The sequence below is a fragment of the Phascolarctos cinereus genome, unplaced genomic scaffold (assembly GCF_003287225.1).
Source record: "Phascolarctos cinereus isolate Bilbo 61053 unplaced genomic scaffold, phaCin_HiC Scaffold_2;HRSCAF=192, whole genome shotgun sequence".
NCBI classification, from domain to species: domain Eukaryota; kingdom Metazoa; phylum Chordata; class Mammalia; order Diprotodontia; family Phascolarctidae; genus Phascolarctos; species Phascolarctos cinereus.
In genome coordinates, this window is record NW_027555625.1 from 324,993,622 (window position 1) to 325,009,417 (window position 15,796).

The following is a 15,796-nucleotide window of genomic DNA, read 5'->3' on the forward strand; positions in this document are numbered from 1 at the left end:
CAGTATTCATTCTGGTGAATAAGGTTATACCTCTATGTTTCCTTCTAGGTATATCATTCTGTGATTCTATGATCCTTTTCTATCATGGAAATACAGGACTTTCTTTTTTTTTCTTCTTTTCAATTAGCAAGCATTTATCTTCTCTCCTATCTCATATGGGAGGAAAAAAGAAAAAAAAAGGCCTTGTAACAAATATATTTAGGCAAAGAAAACAAATTCCCATGTTGTTCATGTCCAAAAAATATGTCTCATTCTGTATCTTGATGTCTGTCACTTCTCTGTCAGAAAGTGAGTGGCATACATCATCATCTGTCCCCTGAAGTTACACTTGGTCATTGCTTTCATCAAAGTTATGTCTTTTTAAGTTGTTTTTTTTTTAAAAAATCATATTGTTTTTATAAGTTGTTCTACTGGCTCTGTTCATTTCACTCTGCATTTGAGTTTATACAAATTTTCCCAGGTTCCTCTCAAACTTTTTTTTTGACATTTCTTAAAGCACAATACATTATATTACATTCATATATCATATTTTTTTCAGTCATCCTCCAATTTATAGGCACTCTTTAGTTTCCAATTCTTTTCTATAATAAAAAGAGCTGCTATAAATATTTTTATACATTTGGGTCCTATTCCTTTTTGATCTCTTTGGGATATACACTGAGCAGTGGTATCACTGTGTATTCATAATTTAGTGACTTTTTAACAATAGTTCCAAATCACTAGAATAAATAACCAAAACAACCAAACAAAAATGTGTGATTATATCAACAGATGGAGAAAAAGTGTTTTTTTAAATAAACTACCACACCTTTTTCTGTTATTAAAAAACCCACACCAGAAAACAGAGGAATAAATGGACCTTCCTTAACATAGTAAGTAGAATCTAGCTAAAAACCAAGAGCTAGCATATATGGGGATAAATGATGGGGATAAGCTTTTGGCCTTTCTGATAAAAACAGGGTAAAGCAAAAATGTTTATTGTCACCACTACTATTTGATATCATGCAAGAAATGCACACCATGGCAATAAGAAAAAGAGAATAAGCATAGGAAAAAAGGAACAAATTATTACTTTTTGCAGATATGATGGTGTACTTAAAGAATATACTAGAGAGTAAACTAAAAGTTAAATGAAATTAACGTTAGCAAAGTTATAGGGTATTAAATAACTAAAGGATGTACTTGGGAGTCTACCAACCAAGACACACAGGAACTCTAGGAATACAGCTATAAATCACTCTTACCTTAAACATAGATCTAAATAATTAGAGAAATATTTGCTCATGAGTAGGTTCTGGCGTTTTGTTAAAAAATGGCATTACTCCCTAAATTAATTTACTTATTCAATGCCATACTAAACTACCAAATGATTACTTTTTGGAGATAGGAAAAATTATAATGAAATTCATCTGGAAGACAAAAAGTTCAAGAATCTCAAAGAAGAGCTAGACCAATTCACAGCTCCACTAACAATCTACTGATGTGGAATATAGGTGCTGCCTTAGAATAGCAGGCAATGTGTCAATCTCATAAACTCGACATACATTTTTCCCTTCAACAGTCTCCCTCAAATTCTCCACTCACCTCTAAATTCTATGTACTCTTTTAAGAATCCTATTTCTAATTGCCTTACAAGCCCAATCCATAACCTTTACTTCTACATTCCTTTTTTTGATGGCTGATCTGATTTTTACATTAATAATATCTGAAATACACAAGGAGCAACTGTGCCACTTCCCAAAGGATCTGAGCAGGTCAGCCTTGACGATATCTCCCAAGATTTAGGGTACACAGAGAAGGCGATAAATGTAATCAGAAATTTTTGACATTCTAGATGAACTTTTTAAAAAGATATCCCTATACAGTGACAACAGATGTTCTTAGAATGTAGGAACATGGAAATTATCACACTGTTCTAATTCGATGATCCATCTAGCCCAAGATGGGCTTTCTCCACCCAGGGTCCTAAGGGATATTTTGTGGAAATGCACAATTTTCTTCCTTGATGTTAAACTTTCTTCCCTAGCTCCCTGCCAAAAGAAAGAAACTTCTCATTTTCTTAATGGCTTTTTTGAGTTCTGGCATAGTTGTCATTCAGGAGTAGTTTCGCTGAACTTTTTTGTAAAATATATTTATATTTCTAGCTTGTACCAATATCTGGAGTAATCAGTTCCATAAGTTTTTCTCTGTACTATCCTAAACTTACATCCTTCAAATTTTAATAGGGACCTAATTCTCATATCTAGGATTTGGTGAACAAGTCCATTTTCATCCTTGTAACATATTTATAATTTTTTCATATACTATGTCTTCTCTGTTCAACAAACATTTAACTTTCCTAGAATATTATTTTTAAAAGTCAGTGTTTTCAGACTTCTTATTGACATTAGTGTGTCTTAGAGCTCCTAGTCACAGGTTGATGCTGGTTGCCAGTCTGCCCATCTTCCTGTGATCAGTATATTGAGGCTCATTTCTTTATTATAGCTAACTGTCTTACCTCCCCTTCCACAGGATGCCATGTGTGACTGCAGTGCCCAGTCTCTGACCTCTTGCTTTGCTCGGCCTTCCCGATCCATCACCAGACACTCTCCCTCTAAATGCAGACTACATCCCCCAGAAACCATCCGGGGAGGGGAAGAGAGAACAGCTTCTTCCAGTGAATGATCATGCTGCCAAGGAGCAGAACAGCAGTGCTCCCCCTTGTCCCATCCCACCCCTCAGCCAACAGTCATTGTGAGAAGCCAAATCTCTAGTGACCCATTGAGCAGATCTGGATCAGCCGATATGAGGCAACAGGGCCCAGAGGGGGTCCAGCAGCCTGTACATCTGTCTCCTAAACACCACCTTGCATTGGAAGGAGTATTTAAGAAGCAGATGTTGCATCAAAGCCTGGAAACCTATGGAATAGGTTCCAAGGGGAAGAAAAGCAAGAGATCCCTTTTGCATCAAGCAACAGGAATATCATCTGCTGATCAGCATAATGACCTCCAACCTTCAGATGAGAAGACAGGGAATGGGAGAGAGATCAAAGTTGAGTGCTGGAGCATCGCTACTAGGGATCTTCTCTGAGAGCCTCTTCTTGGGTGCTAAGGGAGTAGCAGAACTTTTTGCTCAATTTTTTTCTTAGGATGCCTAATAGGGGAGGTATCCTTTGGGGACTACAGACACCCCAAATAGGCAGCCACAGTACAGCTATAACTGATGTGGTTTTGAGAAGAGATTTCAACAGCCTAAGTCTTAAACCTTAAACTCTTCAGAGGGATGCTTTTACCCTGTAATCTTCTACAGCACCAGGAAGATTCCTTTTAAACAGTAGCAAAGCCAGGAGGCATTGGCAGTGCCTGGCTAAACGTGGGGTAAAAGGCCAGGAGCTTTAACAAGAAATCTGGTTGTACCAAATCGATGACACTGTATATCTCCATTACCATGCATTGCAGTTCAAACACCCAGTGTGGAGAAGACATGATCCATCTCTTAAGACAACCCAATGAAGTTTTTGATAGGCCCTGGCAATACTACATAATGATGAACTAGACTTGGGCTTTTTCTCTGAGGCCCAGCATAATCCCTTCCTTTTTCTCTCACATTTCTTAGCCTCCGGCTCTTGCTGCCCTGGATTTCTGTGACTCTCCATGGAATATGATAGGGTAGCCAGCCACCTCCAAGAGTCTGGATCTTCATGTCTTAGAAATAAGGGGTTTTACATCCCCCATCTTTGGCAGCTCATGTCCAACAATGATGTAAAAAAAAAAACCAATACCAGACTTGTGGGAGCTAGGGGCAGGGAATGTAGGCCTCGGGATCTGGGTACACTTAAGAGAAGCCAGGGAGCCACCAATCTAGCAGAGATTTTGTTTTTGAAGCATTTGGATATCATTGGCTTAAATCCTTGCTCTTTCTTCAGATGTGCTACAGCAGTAGCAGCCTCAATACTATGTTTACGTCGAGCAGTCAAAAGCAAAGACATTCCTGCTAAACAACCTTGGTGGACAGTTTAGTTGATCTAGCCATAGAGGAGTTAGCGAACCTGCTGTCTCCTGGACTATGGGGCAGAAAGACTCTAGAGCCTCCTGCTAAGGCCCTGACACATGATACTGTTGAATTTTCCTGACTATAAATATTTAAGGTAGTTTATATTATTTTAATAATTTAATTCATCCCCAGATCCCTAGAGTAATTTATTGAGGATTGAGAGGTATCCTGTTCATCAGGACACAGGGAAACATAGTGTTCCCATTGAAATGTTGAAATGTTAGGGAAGTTGAGGGGGATACAAGGCAGTTCAGCAATTGAACATTGGTTTCCTTATCCACATCCAGACACCTACTTTGCACAGCTAGAATCCCAGAATGCTCAAATTCCAAATGATGTGAATTAATTGCTTTGGATTCAGAACCCAGATTCTTACTCACAGGCAACAGTTGTACTGGATCTTACATCCTAGTGTCCCCTTCCTGAGTTCCTATTGACAGGGATGTGAGGATTGGGCTGATTCCACCATTTCCCATACATTTCCCATTTCAATTTTCTATTTCCCCTTCCACTTTTTTATGAGCCAAACATAGGTCCTTGAGCCTCAGCCAAGCTTGGTGATCCCTGAGATTCTCAGCCAGTATACTCAGTGGAAAACTAGACTGAATCTAGAGAGTGTTTAATGCAGCTTTGCACATAGATTTTAAAATGTCTACTAACCTCCCTAAATTTTCACCAGCCTGTCCATACTTAGCCTTAATGTCTAGTAGCACATTCACTGCCTCCTAAGGATCTTCCCCTAGTCACATACTAATCTATCCATTTTTTCTAACTTCCTACTCACCTTAGTCATTTCACTCCTTTCAAGCGATCTTCCACTACAGCTCGTCTCCATCTATGTGATCAGTCCCAAGTTTCCTTAACTAATGGGTCAGAAATCCCCAAGATGGTAGGAAGTGGCTCAATGTCATTTTACCTGTGCAAAATAGGCTTCTAGGAGCCACTGAGTCTCATTTGGGGGAGGCTACTTTTCAGGGGATTTCTGGCAGCCTTAACTGGCCACCCTAACCAGACTCTTGAGAAGGAGAGCAGCCTTGTTTACTTTCATTTGCCCCTGCTGGTTATGAGGCCAGCTTGGAAATGTGCTCTAATGCTCACATCGAGCAGCAGTCCAAGCCCTTCTGTCATCCTTCAAGATCTGACAGAGGGCAGGATGCAACATTATTAACTTTCCAGCTGAGTTGTTAGATAGACTGCCCAGGATAGCTGAAAGGAGTCAGTCTCTAATGTGATCCCTCTGTGGGGAGCACCTGGTGCCAATGTACCCTGTTTACCTTAGTTCTGGTGCACACACACAAACACACACAGGGAGCTCTGCTCTTCCTGATTGTGACCCAGAGTGGTTGTGAAATTTGCCACCTGACTTAAACTGCAAAGAAAGAACTAAGAAAGCAGTAAACTCAGATGTGATAAGCTTTCCATCTTGGAGCAACATTTTGTTTCATTTCACCTGAGCATCTAAATAGACTTGAAAATGTTCATCTGAACCCCACGTAATACTGCTCAACCCTACTGAGTGTTTTCTAGTAAGTTATCTAAAGTCATTAGTCTCTATTCCCTTTTGGCTGAATGTTGGCGATGTTAATGTTATTAACTTGTTCCTCATGCTGTGGTCTGAAATGATGTTGGAAAGGTTCAGTGTTCCACATTAAGTGGCAGGGAGGGCATGTTGTATGGAGAAATACTGCCATCTCAGAGAGGACTCGTACCCTGGAAATCAAAAGGGATCCTTTGGGGCAAAATCCAAATCCTAATACACAGAATAAGAGAATGCAATAGACATCATGGGATGAGGCCTGGATCAAGTGAGGAGTTTTTACCATTCCATTGCACTGTTGCTGGGTTGACTATTAATTTGGGGGTGAAGCACTGCAGGTGGAAAGACACCAGATGCCTTCTATACCGACCCCCCTCAGGTGGCACAAGACCCAAGGGTATCCAGATACCATTTGGGACTACTTGGCCCTTGGTGGGGGTGGGGTGTGGGGCTCCACTGCTCTCAAAATGTCACCAGGAAACCCCCACCAACTCCATGAAGAGATGGAGACCTGAGAATAAAGGATTACCAATCCCAGCCAATTTGCCTTACCATCCCAAGGAGCATGGGAAGAGAGAAGCCTTAGCCCCTCTCCTCTGCCAGCCCTGCTCCAAGTAACAACTCCTTCCTCCTCCAAAAGAGAGAGGCTTTGGAATCTGATTTTTAGTGTAACACTCTTTTCTATTTCTTGCATGCAGTTGTACATGATCATTTATTGTTCTATTGGAAACCTGGACAGTGGGTTTTTAAAGGGGTTTAAAATATTACATGTAAATACTGACTTGTTTTGTTTTTAGCATTTTAATTTGTAACTAGGGTTTTTTGTTTGGGGTTTTTTATTTTAAAGAATCTACTCTTTTGGAATGTTGTTTCTCTCTATTTTCCCCCAAATGCCTTTAAGTACTGTTAACATTCCCAAGGCAGAGAAACTGCCTAAATTGTGGGTGGGTGTACCTAGAGGGATTGTGGAACCATAGAACCAAGAGCTTTTATTGTCCACTCCCCTATCCCTCATCCTAACTTCTCCCTCCAAATTCTCTCATTTTGAAGTACCTGTTCATTCTCTGCCTGCTTGGTTTTACCAAGCCATGCCTTTATAGTACTGGGTTTTCAATTGGATATAGGAAAAATTAGGAATGAAACTGGGAGTTCCTTTGTGAAATCCTTTACATCAGTGTGTAGTTTTCTCATCTTTCCTTGCCTGTTTCTAACCACAGATCATAGACACACTACCAAGAAGACTGGGAAAATGAGAAAATAATTTACGTACTTGAAATTAAATATGAACCAATATTGTAGCATTTATTTCCCCTGCCTGTCACACCTCCTACTGTCACTCAGATTTTAGCATTGGTTTCCACCATTAACACTCCTTACCCACTTAGGCCACTAAAGCACCTATAAACTGACTCCATTTCTACCAGGGCCCTCTATTCCAAAGTTTTAATCTACTCTTTGATGAACATCCCACGGGTGGTTGACCATTTTCAAACATTTCTCCTAGCAGGCCTTCCTTTCCCAGTGAAAAACGATGGCTAGCGTGTGCCAGTTCATTGCTGTGTTCTTAGTATCTGTTTAAGACATTGGCCTCCCCTTACTGTCCTATCCTCACAGTTTTTGACAGGGCAAAAAGCCTGTTCATTTTCTTCCTACCGCTTTGTCTCCAATTTCCTTGTCCTTGCCCCAAATGTTCTCACCCTCTTGTGACTTGTACACCATCTTCTTCCTCTCCTGACTTAACTAATTCTGTCCCACTTAGTCCCAATTCTCCAGAATCCCCCTCCTCTGTTAATGATAATAGTTCACATTTAAATAGTGTTTTAAGCTTTTACAAAGTGTTTTCCTCATAACAATCCTGTGAAATAAGTAAATATTATTTCCATTTTACAGATTAAGAAACTGAGACTTAGAGTAATTAAGTGACTTATTCAAGGTCACACAGCAAGTAAATATGGGAGCTGAGATTCATGCCCAAGTCTCCTTACTTCCTCTACACTATACTGCTTTCTCTTGTTTCACTAAATCTATCAATTCACACAACTGTTCCTACTTTTTATCCACTGCTGCACCTTTGTATACTCATAGTAGGGACCCTTTTCTGTGCAGAGACCCTAAACTATGGTCTCTATTCCCTACCCGAGACACAAAAGCACCTGTAGTCCTGAGGTTCATTAGGCCCCTACGATGTTATTTTGGCTCTGTCACTAACTTAGTGTGAGCAGAGCAAGTCACGTGATTGTTCTGAATGTCAATTTCCTAACCTGCAAAATGGGGATAACAATTCCTTTCCTTTCTACATGAAGGTTGATAGAATGTAATTCCATTCCCTATGACAGTTTATTCATTAAATTTTTATTCATTAAACATCTACTATATAGAGGACTGCCAACACAGTAATATTTAGAAAGACTACTTTGAAAAGTGATATTGCTCTATTTCTTTCCACAAAGCCTGTACATACTGTACCACTGTACAGGGACCTTGCTCATACAGCTGACAATATATATGTATGCTGTCCCCATAGATATACTTGCTTTTTGCATCACACCATTCATCCACCTGAAGTGCCCAAACTCCCTTCATTTCTGTTCCACTTTTCTCTGCATGTACCCCAAACCAATTATGTTTGATGAGTGCATGCTGTCAGAGTCCTAAGCTCACTCATTCTACTTGTACATTAATCCTCTATCTCTCCCCACCCATGTCACTTCAGCTCAGACTTCTCTAACCGCTGCCCAACCATCTATCCAGCTAACATGTTAGCATGGAACTGTCTTGCCTGCACAAACACAATACACCTCCCCCCAGTAGGCTTGTCATATGTACTTATCTAACACAGAATATGGATATGAACAGTTATACACAAAGAACGTACCCAGGAACTTGACACGTAGCAGGTAGACAACATTCCTGCAAACTCACCGAACATACACAGTATCTTCTAACACAGAGGTGTTCTATAAAGTTTGGATTCAGTCAGAGGGCCGCACTTGAGGTCCTAGAGGGCCACATGTAGTCTCTAGGTCCCAGGTTCCCTACCCTATTCTAACATAATAAACTTAGAAACAGTAGTATGCTTCAAGTGTCTGTACACATTCCACATAGTAAGCATGTACACACACACACATACATACAAAATTATTAGAATTACTAAACAGTAGAAAAATTACTCGTGAAGAATTTAAAGGTCACCAACTCCTACCTCTCTCCAAATCAAACCTTCAGACTATAAAAACATTCCCATGGAGTCTTGATTTGTATAAACACATGCAGTAGGGGCCATGAGGCTTATTAGCTCTGCAAAGGGTTCATCCTACCTTGGCTGAATGAGTTCCTACTTCTCTCCGGCTCTCCTAGAATCTGTGTCTCCCAGGAAGGATACACCTACCTGGCCCCTCCTAGTTGCTAGAGGTAAAGGTTCAGTAGAACTCTGAACCCTTTGCTCCAAATATTAGCATCTAGTGTTTTCCTAACACAAACCAGAGAAACACTTTAGAAATCTTGTAGTCCCCAGACTCAAACCCTGAATAGAAATGTTCAACTCGTGTCCAGAATTTGAGTGGTCAGGATAGGGGAAGGTCCTCTAACCACCACAGGATTCCCTCAGTAACTCTACTTTCAGAGTCCTTTTATAACCAATGGTCCTCTTTACTTGGGAATCGCTGTCAAGTTAAGGGCAAAGGAGATAAAAACTTTAGTATCTGTTCTCACCCTTTTCAAAGCTTTCCTTCTCATCTTGCTATGTATCTCACCAGGGCTACCTTCCCTGTCCCCTGCTCCATTTTCAGTTGGAGAGCTGAATTGAGACAAATACCTAAACAAAATCCAAGAACCTCCCCTCTACAAATTCCATGTGTGTGTGTGTGTGTGTGTGTGTGTGTGTGTGTAAATATATACACATATACAAACACATATATACACATATATATTTTTTCTTGAGTCAGTATTTAAAACATCCAGAAAATGCCCATTCTATGAAAAAATCTAAAACCAGAAATTAATCTGCTTAATCTCTAAAGTCTCTATTGATCCCAAACATCAAATTAATTTCTGATTTAATGAAATATTATCTCCCCTCATTTTACATATGAGGAAACTGAAGCAGAGAGGGGGGTTGATTTGCCGAAGGCGACAAAGCCAGTAAATAGCAAAGCCTGGTCTCCAAGATTCCAAGACCATCAGTCGCTCCAAACCATATACTCATGTGTAAAATTAAGATAATAGTTCCCTACCTACCCCACAGGATTGTGAGAAAAGCACTTTGGATACTTTGTACCACTATATCAGTGTGATCTACTATTATCATTACCTTTGAACTGACACAATATGTCATTTAGATTAAGTCCCTTCTAGCTAGACATACATTTGAATCCTAACCATAACTTCTTTCTCTTTCTCCTCATGAAGACAGTGTCTTTTCCAAAGTGACCCTGACCCAACTTCTATTTAGCCTCCCTCTTTAGGCCCCTCATACCACTCTACAGTGCCCAGATTGATCCCTGAAGTCTCTCAGACGGTCCTTCCTTCCACCCTATTGTATCTGTAGGTGACGAAGTGGATAGAGAACTGGCCCTGGATTCAGGAGGACCTGAGTTCAAATGTGGCCTCAGACACATAACACTTATTAGCTGTGTGACCCTGGGCAAGTCACTTAACCCCATGGCCTAGCCAAAAAAAAAGTGTCTGCAGGCCAGCCTCCTCCACCCCAATGCCTAGACTCTCCCAGCCCATGTATACCAAGATCCCTAAGGATTTCCTGAAGCATTTCCACATCTAGCATCCATCCCACTTTGTCTTATCCCCAAGATCCACTTTTGGAAGTGCCTGAGCTATGAAATCTATTTTCTTCCTCAGTTTCTTCAGCACATCAAAAGATCCTTCTTGTGATTTTCTAAGCATAAGTAATCCCTTTACTATTGCAAATCATAACCTCTTTACACCTTAGTAATTTCATGAGTGCTGTGGCCAAAAATATTTATCATCAGGTAACTACTTTCCTGTGACAAACCTTTCTGAACATTTGACAGACACATAGTCCCTTCTCCAAATATTTACTCAGTCTTTGCAGCATAGTAAGACCTGCTAGAGCTTGTCCTCACTTGGAATCCCCTTTCAGAACTCATATTCACTTCCACATTGCAATTTACAGGACTAATTTATAAGATTTTTGTTTCTGGGTTTTCCTGCCCTTTGGCATGTTATTTATTTATTTATTTAATTTCTATGGACATTGAAATCTGCTTTCTTTCCATCTTGGGTCAGTCTGGACTAGACCAACCTAGAAAAACTACTGATTAGATTTTACCTAAGTATGTCCAACTTCAGCTGCAGCACTGCCAGGACAACTCCCTGGCCCTGATGTGACCTGCAAATCATCATGTTCCGAGTTTATGCCTTCAATGCAGATATTTTAGGAGCTGGGCCAGGGGCTCCTAACCTACTCCTGCTCTCCCTGCCTCTTAGTAGCTCTACAGTGGTATATACAGGGCTCAAATTCAGCTCTAAGGCTGTCTGTTAAATTCTCATTTTCATCTCTAAGTCTCCTTCTTACATACTGGGCTCAGGAGCAAGAAGCTTCTTGTCAACTTCATTTGGAGATGGGGTACTTCCCCAGTCTATATATCCAGGTAGTACAAACCTATGACTCCCACTACCTCAAGTACTTTTCCTATCACCTCCGAACAATCCCACCATTTCTTATCCCTCCCAGCCCTCATCCTCTTATCTTTTTCACAGCTTACTTATTCTTCATATCCTTGTTTGATCATTTCTCAAGTTTCCTTCTTCTCTTCCTTGACTGTCCCATTTCTTCCTCTTCCCAGATAGGAGTGTCCTTAAGAAAAAATCTGGAGGTCATTTCCAGGATCCCTGCCTCTTGGCTCCTGTCAGCCTTTTGCTCTCCTCCTGTATCTGCTCCCATGCCTCCTTCTTGCAGGGCTTTGCTCACAGATAAATGTCATCAACATTCTGATAATGTGATCACTGATGAAGGTTTATTGATTACTCCTGCCAGGAGTATTTGGGTTTGGGAAAGACTTCAAGACTCAAAAGAATTTTAATGTTGATTTTTTTCAGGCATCCATAGGTAATTGAAAAGCTATTCTCAGGGGATCCCGTGAGGATCCCATTAAACCACATCACATACAAGGATATCTGGTTTGCCTGCAATAATCAACCTTGTCCCCAGCATAGGAAAGAGTCTCTCTGTCTTTACACATCTCAACATGGATTCCTTAGATCCTTCTCTTTTCCTCCCAACTCTGCTTATTATTAATAGCTAAAGGCTTGAAGAAAGGGCATTTGGGTTTTCTCTTGATGGCCTCAAAGAAGGAGATGAAATGATCAATCTCAGTAGTACCCAAATATATTTTTTTAGTTCCCTAAGAAAATGTCCTGAGCTGGCTCCTACTGCTGATAGCCAAGGCTGGTAGGTGCTACATTCTGTAGCAGGAGAGGCCAAGTCGGAGCCAGCAGGGAACTGTTAAGAGAAGGCAGCCCTGAGCAAAAAGGGAAGATAGAAAACAAAAGCCACTAGTTTGCCACTGTGTGATGTATTATGAATGAAATGACCATTATGATCAGTTTGTAAAACAGCACGGTAAAATATAGTAGGCAGAGCACTGGATTAGAAATCAAGAAACCTAGGTTCTAAGTACCAGTCTTGTTAATAATTCATTGTGTTCAAGGCCTTAGGGAAGTCTCTTCTCTGTGGGCCTCAGTTCTTCATCTCTAAAATAAGAGTGAACTATGTAATCTATCACTAAGATTCCCACCCAATACAAAGATTCCATGATAAGATTTGATAATCTCTCCAGAGTCCCAGAGCATCCATCATATTTGCATATGTTCCCACTGGGATTAACAAACACAGGCAGTAGAACAGTGTGCTCCTGGCTCATACTTCTACCTTTGCTATAGGCCTAATGTGTTCCTCCAGTCTGTGCCTTAGTTTACCTGTCTGCAAAATTAGGGATACTTCCCAGTCTCACCAGAGGATTGTAAGAATGACTGAGATTAGAGGAACATGTGGGGCAAGAGGTTTAGAAGTCTCCCTAAGGTCAAGGATTTTTCATAATGAGTCTCCTCCAGAAACTTGACCGTCCTTAACCTTAGGTTAGGAGAGAACATTATACACAGCTAGGATGATAACACTGGTTTTGCCAAACTGAAGTTTGACAGTGGTGCTTTTGGAGAAGAAAAAATGCACCAGAAGAATTAGTAGATACAGGGAGCTTCTGAGGCATGTTTCCCAGGACTGGCTTTCAGGGCAATAGAAGTAATAGATGGCCAACTGATTTGCTGAAGACCATTGTTCCACTTATCAGAAAGGACAGTTCCAAAGGCTAAATTTTCAGGTGTTTTCCCTGATACTTGAGAACAGTGGGACCTTACTTCTGCATATTATCAACCACTAATAGGTTCTTGGCACCCTCTTGCACAGGGCCTTATGGAAAGGTTAGTGGGACAGCACTTTCCACAGCACTAATCTGTCTAGGGAATCAAGTACAGTCTTTGGAAGCAGTGTGGAGATTGCCAAATCTGAGATTAAATGAAAAACATACAAAAATCTCTGGACCCTGCTTAATCCCATAAGTGAGTTGTATAGATACCTTCAAATACCATACATGAAGATGACAGTAGGGGCATGATGTGGAAAATTCTAGAGGATGGAGCTTGTCCTTATGTTCTCAAAGACTTTGAAAAGACTCTAAGGTACCAACAATGGGAGACTTACTGACCTGGGATCTGAGGAGCTTCCTTACCCTAGGTTAGGTATCCAGACACTGACTGGATTCTGGCTTGAGAATACTCTCCCCTGTCTAATCTGTGACTATTTCTAGAAAGGATAGGTGAGGCTGGGTGAGAGGTAGGGCAGATCTGGAGAAGGAAGGTAGTAGTTGAGGGCTAGGGAAGCACAGGGATCAGTTGGATCTCTGTGGGTCTGTGGGATTGCTTTTTGGTAAGTATCTCTCCTTTGCCAGGGCTCTCAAATCTCCACCACATGTCTTGGTCAGCTGAACCTGAAACTTAATCCCTGGTCTAATTTATTCTTCACATCCTCCCAGGAGACCTTGTGAGACATTTTAGATTGTTGCAAAAATGGCTCAAGAAACCTCATTTTGGGTTTGACACTGCCTCATCTCATTTAGAATCCTCCCTCTACCAGCAGATACTGTGAAACTGCCTTCCCAAGTTCAGCCTAGGAAAAAACAAGACTCAGCTTCGGTCTCTGTCCCTTTTAGAACACACGGTCAAGAGAAGTTCCTACTCCTCATGGGAAAGCTCCTTGGGTGAAGGGGGAAAGGACTGGAGCATCTTCATATTTAGCTATTTCCTGTAACCATGAGCATTCCAAGTTAAAATGCTTTCTCCTCTGACTCATGTTTTCAAAGGTTTCTTTCCCAGGACCAGATGCTATGATGACCATGTTCTAATCTACCAGCTGTCCCTTCTCCTTGTTTCTTATTTCATACATTGGAATTGCTGTACAGTGTATACTTATGAAGGGTTTTTAATGGTTGTAGAGCTGAAATAAAGTATGTCACAAGAGCTGTTTAAATGAACTCTGCCTCCATTGTCTCTTCCTGATCAGTGAGCAATTTTGAGACCTTACAGCTCTCTTTATGAGGGGCTGAGATGCTACTGTTGGATAAAGTCTGCTACCAACAGTTATCCTTGTTTGATAACTGCTCATCTAAATTAATAAGAGAAGAAAAAAGTTGTCCTAAGAATGAGAGTCTAAGGTAGAAAGAGATGTCAGAGGTCATCTAGTCCAAAGAAAAACCTCCACAACATCCCCAACAAATGATCATAAGAATTTTGCTTGAAGACTATCCAGTGATAGGCAACTAATTAGCTCCCTAGGCAGTCCATTCAGATTTTGTAAAGTTTGAATTGGCAGGAAGTTTTTCCTTATATTGTGTATTGAACTGAAATCTACAGTAAAAAAAAAATCCTGAAGATGACGTACACTTTGATTTTCCTAAATTGCCTTTCAAGCCCCAAGGGAAACCTCTAGTCTTTATCTTCTGGGGGCCTATTTCTGTTTTAAAAGGTCTATGGTCACACATGACGAAGCCAGCAATGAGATGCAACTGTTTAAAAAGCCAAAACCATATAAGGCTGCATTAATAGCATTTGATCCATTTATCATGTGCCTACTATGTGCAACGATGCTGGGCATACAAAGCCCCCCCCAAAAAAAAAACCCAGTCCCTGCTCTTAGGGAGCTTACTATATTTTAGTGAGGGCACACAAGTTCATGCAAAGTAATTTGAAGAGGAATAAAGTATTAATAATTGGATCAGGACTAAGAAAGGCCTCCCAGGCCACCTAGTCCAACCTGCATAGACCTAAATAAAAATCCCAACTTAAAACTCACCCAACAAAAATCATCCAGATTTTGCTTGAAGACCTAGCATTGCCCTGCTCCTCTTTGGAGCAGCTTCATCATGTAGGCAATGGCATCTGAGCTGTGCTCTCTGAAGGAGGAAAGGGATGCTACGAAACACAGTGAGGAGCGCCCAAGTCTAGGGCATGGCCCCAGCCTTCCCTGGCACAGATGCCACCCCCAGATTCCTGGAGGCCTGAATTTAAGAGAGGGATGACAGATAAAGCACCTTCGAGGATGGTGATGGGAGGAACAGCCTTGAAGGGCCACGTCGTCTGGAAAATGGGGACAATCTGTGGTGCTACTCGTCGGGGAAGGGGCTGGGGATGAGGTGATGACGCCGGCTGCCACTTAATGGCCCAGGAAGCCCGGCCAACCTCGCCCCATCTGCCCTTTATACAAGGGCATGGCTCTGTGCTGCCATTTACTGGCCCTGTGGCCCTTACTTGACTCTCCAAGCCTTGATCTCTCCACGTGTAAAATGAATCTGGTATAGTATAGGGATGAGTGAGGGCCACGTCATTTGATGGGAGGAAAGAGATGGGACACTGGGGTCCCTGCGCAGCCGGTTTAGGGCCCTGAACCGCAGGCCTTCGCCACCAGACTGGGCTTAGCGGCGCCGCCTGGCCTCCCAGCGCCTGAGGCCTGCGGCCCACGAGCCGAGGGCAGGAGTGCCCGAGCGCGGCCTCCCGGGGCGAAGCAGCCTCATCAGGACCTAGGGAAGGGCACAGCGGGGCGGGGCCAGCGTCCACACCCCGGGCCGCGACGTGGCAGGGAAGCAGGAGTCGCCGGGGCTCGGCCTGCGCTGCAGGCGGTAACCACTAGAGGGCGACGCG

General features: G+C 41.8%; 1 protein-coding gene across 1 annotated transcript in view; it reads left to right on the forward strand.

The window, feature by feature from the left end:
* Nucleotides 1-14,133, forward strand: part of MTCL2 (microtubule crosslinking factor 2) — a 131,602-nt gene extending 117,469 nt beyond the window's left edge. The window contains 1 exon segment of the mRNA XM_020998541.2: nt 2,512-14,133. Coding sequence (XP_020854200.1) covers nt 2,512-2,664 — 153 coding nt within the window. The 3' untranslated portion in view covers nt 2,665-14,133.
* Nucleotides 14,134-15,796: the final 1,663 nt, after the last annotated feature.